This window comes from Dendrobium catenatum, unplaced genomic scaffold, assembly GCF_001605985.2.
Source record: "Dendrobium catenatum unplaced genomic scaffold, ASM160598v2 fragScaff_scaffold_621, whole genome shotgun sequence".
NCBI classification, from domain to species: Eukaryota; Viridiplantae; Streptophyta; class Magnoliopsida; order Asparagales; family Orchidaceae; genus Dendrobium; species Dendrobium catenatum.
Genome location: NW_021319083.1, coordinates 14,533,210 through 14,541,681, shown reverse-complemented (window position 1 = coordinate 14,541,681; position 8,472 = coordinate 14,533,210). Strand labels below are relative to the sequence as shown.

General features: G+C 34.7%; 1 protein-coding gene and 1 long non-coding RNA gene across 2 annotated transcripts in view; both read right to left on the bottom strand.

Annotated features, from left to right (window-relative positions):
• Nucleotides 1-8,208, bottom strand: part of LOC110093868 — a 10,024-nt gene extending 1,816 nt beyond the window's left edge. Inside the window, exon 1 of the long non-coding RNA XR_003700855.1 lies at nucleotides 8,075-8,208. This is a non-coding gene — a long non-coding RNA (uncharacterized LOC110093868). The remainder of the gene's footprint in view (nucleotides 1-8,074) is intronic.
• On the bottom strand, nucleotides 214-7,651 carry LOC110093867. The gene is made up of 2 exons (XM_028695174.1): nucleotides 774-7,651; nucleotides 214-677 (listed from the first exon to the last, which is right to left on the bottom strand). The coding sequence occupies exons 1-2, from the start codon at nucleotides 1,284-1,286 to the stop codon at nucleotides 576-578; spliced, it is 615 nt and encodes a 204-aa protein (XP_028551007.1). The 5' UTR covers nucleotides 1,287-7,651; the 3' UTR covers nucleotides 214-575.
• Nucleotides 8,209-8,472: the final 264 nt, after the last annotated feature.

Genomic DNA, 8,472 nt, shown 5'->3' with positions numbered 1-8,472 from the left:
CACACACACACACACACACACACACACACACACACACACACACACACACACACACACACACACACACACACACACACACACACACACACACACACACACACACACACACACACACACACACACACACACACACACACGCACGCACACACACACACACACACACACACACACACACACACACACATATATATATATATAATTTATTTATTTATATTAACAAAAAAAATATTCCATTAAATGAAAATGATACAATAAAAAACCATCACTAGGTCACATCAGTAAAATTACAATCAAAGAGAAGCAGTAGCAAAACAAATTGAAAATAGGAAGGGGAACATCAGAGACTATCGGACTCAGATCGACATCGAGTTATCAGGGTGGGACCATCCGTGGAGGAAAACAAAATCCAAAACGAGAATCAGCCAAATCATCAAAACGAGCCACCCAAGTTGCCAACCAACTCTGGCCATCCACGGCGCATGCAGCAGAACGGCTTCCTCATCGTTCATTCCGAATCGAACCAACAAAGCAACCAAAGTAACGAAGAACAGAAAAAACCCAACACAAGAAGGAAATCATTTCTTCTCGGATTTTCGTTTACGTTGCGAAACAAACTTATCGAGCGAGCCCGTTTCGAGAATGGTGTCATCCTCCCCACTAGAAACCGACATGTTATCCTGCAACCAATTGCATTGTCATCTAACCGAATCTCTACTAAGATGTGCAAACAAATTAGCATTTGAGATAACCGAAATAGGCACCTCCACACCTACCTCTCCAACAATAGCCAAAGTTTCTTCACCATTATCAACTGAATAGGCAGACTTTCCAATAGCCAAAACCCCATCATCCACGTAACTAGGACTATCATTAATATTCACACAATAATTAATATCAAACACAACAACAGTGGCAGGAGCCACATTAGGGGAAACAACCCCATCCACTCCACCATACACCACCAATTCACCATCAACTTCAGGACAATCAACAGGGGCATAGGCAGTAGGGGAATAGGCAGCAGGTGAAAGAACAGGAGAAGATCGAACCAACCCGACATTAATAGAGGAATCCAACACAGTAACCAATTCAACCAAACCAACAGGAGACCCTCCTAAAGAAGGCAAAACAGAAGAAACAGTAACAGGAGAAACATGACAATTAGAAGGTGCAGGTAAACCGTGTACAGCAGAATCAACATCAACAATACCATCCGGAGCCACAAGGACAGACGGAACCACCACAGGGCCAGGGAGCATAGAAGCAACAACTCCACCCTCCTCCATCGTATTATTAACAACAAGAGAAGATGGAGGCAAGGAAGAGGAGTCAAGATGAGGGTGTAGAATCCTACAACCAGCCTTCAAATGCCCCAAAGAGAAACATTGCGCACAATACTCAGGAAAATCTTCCAAAACCACAGATTGAACATAACCAATGTTATCCGGGCCAATCCAAATTTTATCAAGGTAATGATTGGTCACATCCAGTTCAACCAAAATGCAAGCAACATACGGACGTGAACCAGTGGAGGTCGCATTTATCAATTTTTAAGGGTTTACCAAAGACAGAACCTTTTAAGGTGTTATATGGTAGGGACCCCCCACATCTGGTACACTATAGCCATAAAAGTACTCCTGTATCGGCAGTGGATCAGCATTTGAAGGAAAGAGATCAGGTGTTGGAAGAGCTCAAGAGGCATTTACTCAGAGCCCAACAGATTATGAAGCGGGGCAAACAAATGAGGCCGAAGATTAGGGAAAGAAATTCAGATGGGTATAACTGGCGATTCAATCTCAATATTCAAAGTAGGAGACCATTTTATCAATTTCATATAACAATTACTCACAAAAATAAGACCTATAAGTAAAGACCCTACAGTAATCCAAATCGTTAAAGAGCTTAATCAACACGTTCTGTTGGTTAAGAATAGTGACAGAAACATCGCCATTGAGCTTGAGATTGAAAAAGAAATTCCTAATAGCATCAAGAGATGGCATTCAGCCAGAAAATTTTCCAACCAGAGCAAATTCAAAAGGAGCGACAAGAGACTGGATTTCTGCCTCCAAAATCCACAAAGCAGACATACCCCTATATGAAGATACCTTAAGTTCGGGAAAGGCAATGGAAGAAGCCGACACACTAGAAAGAGCATCCTTAAACGAAAGAGAAGAGAATCCAACCAAAAAACCAGGATCCACAAAATTGGGAGGCGCCATCAAACCAAAAGGACGCAAACGAAGGTGAAAACAGCAGAAAAACAAGGATAAGTAACTTCCCTGAGGCACACGAGGAGAAGCGCCTAACACGGGAGGCGGAGAAGAGGCCGCAAGGGGGCAGCTAGGGCGAAGCCCTAGCACACCCCAGAGATTGGGAGAGAAACATCGGGGCCTATGTGTAGTTAATCTATATCATATATCATATGTGATGTGTCACCACAACTTCTCACACATTTAACATTTGATGCAATGTGTTTAAATCCGCCTTTGCATTAATGGCTATTGTAAACGTTTAAGGCATCATTTTTGACAAAATTTTTATTGCTTTTTAAAACAACTTTCTTATAAAAAATTTCTAGTTCAAATAAAAGCATAAGAAAATCGTCCCAAATGAAACCTAAGTATTGGTAGTAATATAAATATTGCCTATTACATTGAGAAATCACCAAGACATCTTTTATTATTTGAATTCAAGTGTCATCATTAAAAGCTGCAATGACATCTTTATGTAGCTAATTGCTCAATAAAGATAAGGTTTCTTCTTAATCCAGGGATATACCTACTCTTAATTTAGCTTAAGTGTTCTCAATTGTTGTCTTGATTGTAACATCTCAAATACCCATAATATTTAGCTCTTGGGCAATGTTGAGAGTAAGTCCAAAGTATGAATCTCATCATCAAATTGGATATTGATAGAGTTCAATTAGCTAGTGAATAAAGAACTCTTTGATGTGATTAGTCATTGAAGCTACTTTTGACATCTTGAGATTGAACAACTTGCGCATTATGTATATTATATTTACTATGAAGGGTTTTTTTTAATACATATTAGAGAGCACATTTGTAACACCTATTATTTTCAACTCGTTAAGGATGTTGAAGGAGACATTCATACTAACGGATTAATGAATGAAGTCTAGAACTTGTTTATCCATTAACTTCCACTCTTTCTGATTGACTAATAGTGATTTATTCCATTCCTTCAGATAGTCTTCTATATGTATCTTCTAGAACTCGAAGTTTTGGCCATTGAACATAAATTTTGAGATTCTCATCTTCCATGCTCGAATTTGAAAGTTTCTTAAATCAGATATCTAATACAAATGATAGAATTTCAAGAAAATACAAAATGAGAATGAGAGACTAACCACACCAAAGATCTCAAGGAAAATACTTTAAAATTTGAAGCTCGATTAGATTCACCTACATCTTTGATCACATAAAAATCAAATATTCACTAACCTTCAAAAGAGATAAATTGATATATATTAGATTGCATATGAATAAAGAAAATAATAGTACTTTATCGATGTTCTTGACTGAAATTGATGAGGGCTGAACATGAGAGTAAATTGTTGATGATACTTCTATTTCTCTTTTGTACTATGAGAAGTTCTTCCTTTATCTTCTCCCATTCTCTTTATTTGCTTGTAGTTGTGTAATATTTTCCTAGCAAAGTTCATATGGGCTTATTTAATGAAAAGTTTACTTTTTATTATTAAGAAACAACTACTATTAAAGACTTTTGTAGCCTCTATTGTAAATTTTTATGATAACCTCCATTGTAGGCTTTATGATAGTCTCCATTTAAAATTCTATTGTAGCATCCATTAAAAGCTTTATAATAGCCTCCAATTTATACTTCAAAGTTTAACAATTATAAATTAAGGCCTTATTATTTAAGATAATGAAAATTTGAGATTCCCCCTCTCTTCCTCTCTCAAAAGTAGCTAGTTAAAACTATCCACTCTCCCTTATAAGATTGAATTACACTGCAACAAATTTGTAAGGAAAATGAACTACCAAATAATTTTGATTCACTTCAGAATCTTTATATTGAGTCGAACAATAAAAACAAAATAAACAAAAGCATCAAAACAATTCACATCAAATTTTAATTTATATTTTTCATGAGACATTCAAGCACAATTATTTATATTTTTGAATTAGATATTACTTTTATAAATATCTAAGTTTAGATAGCATATGCATAATTTTTCTAATATATAATTGAAGCAATTCGGAGTTCAAAAGATATCTATGAGCAAGTTCAAAGGTGCAATTGGGGAAAAATTTAATTTTGGGTAACACAATTGAAATGGAAGCTGGTGCAAGTATTAGGGGTGGAGCAAAAATTATAGGAGTATTATTTGGTTGAGCAAATTTGTTATGATGATAGGGAAATCTATTCTCTTGAAAGAAAACATGCTTAATAAGGTAAGAATTTTGCGTGCCGATAGATTTAGGCATTTGCAACCTTTAGGGAGCAGATTTGAGAACAAATTTATTTGTTGGTTAGGGATGTAATTATGGATAGCATAGATAACCCAAATTTTTTGAGGAGGGTGCATCATCGTAATTGTTTGTAGAACAGTTGATATGGAGATAAATTCTGAGTGGTGGGAGAAGGCAACTAGTTAATGAGGTAAATTGTCGTGAGCAATGCTTCTACCCAAATAATGTGTGGTAGATTAGCATCAAACATTAAGTGTGAATAGTTTCTATAATGTGATAGTGTTTGCATTAAGAGAGACCATTTTATTCCGAAGTGTATGAGAAACTATTTTGATGGATGACAACATTTGCAAGAAGTTGTAGGGATGTGTGGTTGGTATACTCAACACCACCATCTAATCCAATTATTTAGGGTTTAGTATTATTATTGAAAAAATGGGTTTAGCATTAAGTTGTTGTGTAGCAAGATGTTTAAATTGGAAAAATTTAAAGGTGGTTTTCGATTTTATGCACATTGGATAACCTAGAAAAAAAAAATAATAATAACAAAAATGCATAGTACTTGTATTTTGTATTTTATATAATTCAGGAGACATCAGAGTGAATAATTCCTTAAGAAGAAGAACTTTGAGTGCAAGAATATGTAAATAGTATCCAATGACTTTTAGCTTGAGCACAAGAAGAATAATACTACAACTTATAAGAGGAGCAAATAGCGGAATGATTTTTGGCCAGCAGAGATTGTGTGGAGGATGAAGGGTGACTCTACCTATGATTTTAAAGGTTGGGGATTGAATTTGTGTAAGAAGACTAGTTGGATGCGATGGATTTGGAGATGTGAAGGCATCGTTAATTGGATAGAGTTCATGATGGTTGGGATCATGGAGGTGAGTTTGGTGGCACTTCCGATCTTTTATGGTAAAATTCAAAGCATAAAAAAATTATTTCTCGAGTAATCGGTAGTGAGTTTTTTTACAAAGAAGTTATGAGAAAAATTGGGAACGTAAAAGAGTTGAGATAATAGGAACTTAAGGTTGGTGTGGGAAGAATACCTTGCCTAATTTGAGTAATCGGAGAAGTTTGACTATTACCAATGGCCACATGTTGAGGACTTTTGTAGCCTAAGGAAACTAAATTTGTGATGAATCAATGAGTAAATCAGATGAAGTTTCGGAGCCCAAATAACAGTTGGATTTAGAATAAAAAGTATTTGTGAATGGAGCTAGAGTATTGGCCTGGTTGACATGATAATATGATATAATTGCACGAAGCGAACATTCAAAAGCAGTATGCCCAAATTTTCAGCATATTTGACAAATGATGATAACACAATCACGCGAGTTGATGTCTGTGAAGTTCAGCCTGCTCAATGATTATTAAAGGGATGACATCCTCTACTAGTGTTGGCAAGGAAAGAGACCCCATCTACCCCTTCTATGAACAACATTCAAAACAAGTTGGGTATCAAATGTGGCTGTAATAGCTAAATGTCTAGTAGTTTCAAAAGCAATATTCAACTATTCATTGCAAATAAGCGAGTAACGATCATCAAGATTCAATGGCTGTAAATTAGTGCGAATGACAATCTTAAATGTCTGATAAGTGGTAGGAAGACCATTGAGAGTGTAAAGGATGACATACATCTTCTGTGTTGAGTGCTAGACTAACAATTACTATTGCAATCTTTGCTTTGATATTTGAGATACATTGGGTCATAGTGCAATTCTTATTTGAATGTGATAAAACTCATTTTTGAGATGAAGAATGCAAGAACAGTTGCTGGATGGAACCAGTCTTTCTATAGTAGTCTATATTTCAAATCAAGATTATAGAAGAACATAGAGTAATAAAATGATATTGTCAAATTGAAAGCTTTAACAATATTTGGTCACAGAGCATATATCTGTGAAGGGGGTTAGGAGAGATGCTTCCATTATCATTGATAATTTGTTTAGCTAGTTTGGTACTAGAATCGTCAAGATAGCCATCAAATACGTTGGCCTTGAATGGTTTCAGGATTTGTCACCTTCAAGTTGGATGATTATGAGTATTGAGAACGATTTTGAAATTAGAAAAAAGAAATCAGTTGAGGCAAATAAGTGATTAAACCCATTTTAAGAATGGACTGACTAGCGTTGGTGGGGCTTTGAACATAAGAGGGGTCAGAGGGATGCATGAGAGCAAATAAAAAATTTAAAGGGTTGTTGTTGGGCTTACTACTGTGAATCATGTTGACAATATAGTGTCATAATTGCATACAATTAGCATTGAATACAAAGAAAGAGTAAGAATCCTTGAATTTATTCATGAAACTAGACTCAAGTATTAATTCCTTGTTTAAGTGATTTAAACTCATTGAGTAAGTGGCCGATCCTAATAAAAAATAGGTAAATATTTTTTTAATAATATTTCCATTTCATCTTATGTCACTATAGATTCTAACCACAAGCATGCCCTTTATAAGTATTCACCTACCCAACAAATCTTTGCTTGACAAATAAGTTTTAGTTTTTTAAATTATGCTTGTCCCTCTCTTAACATCATTTACCAATAAATTAAAGAAATTATCCATAAATTATCCAATTAGAGAAATTAGCTTTAGAATATGTCCTTTCATCATAAGTAGAAACATTACCCTAGTTATGTCATCATCGATAGCACATCTAGGGTTGTTGTCAATAAATATATATAGGGTTGTTGTCAATGCTTATCATACTTTTCATTGATGAAATCCCTATAATGACTCATGATATTATTGTTAATGATTTCTTCATTTAGGCTAGATTCATTATTTAATTCATGTAAGGGTAGTTGGCTAGTTTCTAATGTTTCAAGTCACTCATTAATTAATTACCAGAAAAAGTTACTCATTAATTTGATTTATGATAGTACTTAGTTAGTCTAGATATGTTAAGAACTCTTCCAATTGTTCTTGCAAAATATTTAGAACACCATCCTACTGGTGATTTGTTAATGTATTTTGATAATTGACTCTAAATCTAAATTACGATATAATACTAATTAAATGTATGTTGAGCGAGGGCCTAGAATTTCTAAAGCAAATTATGATAAGATGGAAGATAAAAAAAAACAAATAAAACCACAATCAACAAGTTACTATTTCATAATTTTTACAGAAACTTTGTCCATCAAATATAAGGATAAGAACATGCTCTATTCTTTCCAAAAAATAATTTAACATGCCAAAATCTAAAATTTTGCACACAAAAAAGTAATCAAAATAAAATTCCAGCAACAAATTAAATTCAAACTTAAAAAAGAAAACCCAAAATTTAATTTGCTTGTTAAAATTTCAATAATCATGCAAAATCATTGACTAAATAATTCAAGAGACAATAATAAGAATATAAATCACCAAAAGAGAAGAACTAGACCTCATGTCAGTATAAGACATTTCACGATTTGATATTCCTATTTGCAACTTTCAAATGACCAACAAAAAAAAATTACAATATCTATAAAAATAAACTCAAAGAAGAACAAGTTTGAAACAGTCAGCATGAATTCCTCAGAAATTTCCCCATAAAATTCAATTAAAAAATTACTGAAGAAATCAGGAATCGACCAGTACATATAAGTCAGAATAGGATGGCTATTACCTTAAACATGAGGCCATAATGTGCGAAACAGTAGTAGAAATGGCAGGAATCGACATAATAACTTAGTCAGGGATGGAACTGCAACAGAGGTGGCGAGCAGATAAGAGGGATGCAGTCAGCAGTAGAAAAAGGAATCAACAGCTGCGGCAAGAACAAGAACAAACAGCCAAAAAGGCAGCAAGTAGCAGCAGCAAAGACCGGAAGTGATTGAGCGCTGCATCGGGCAATCCAATTGAAAAAAAAACAGCGGAAAACAGTGGCCCGCAGGACAGCATCGACATAGTGACTGAATAAAGAGCTTAAATTGTGTAATCCTCAACACATACGTATACCAAGATTAAGAAAGCAGAATCATACTAATTAAAAAAAATTACTGAAGGAAAAAAAAATTAGCAGGA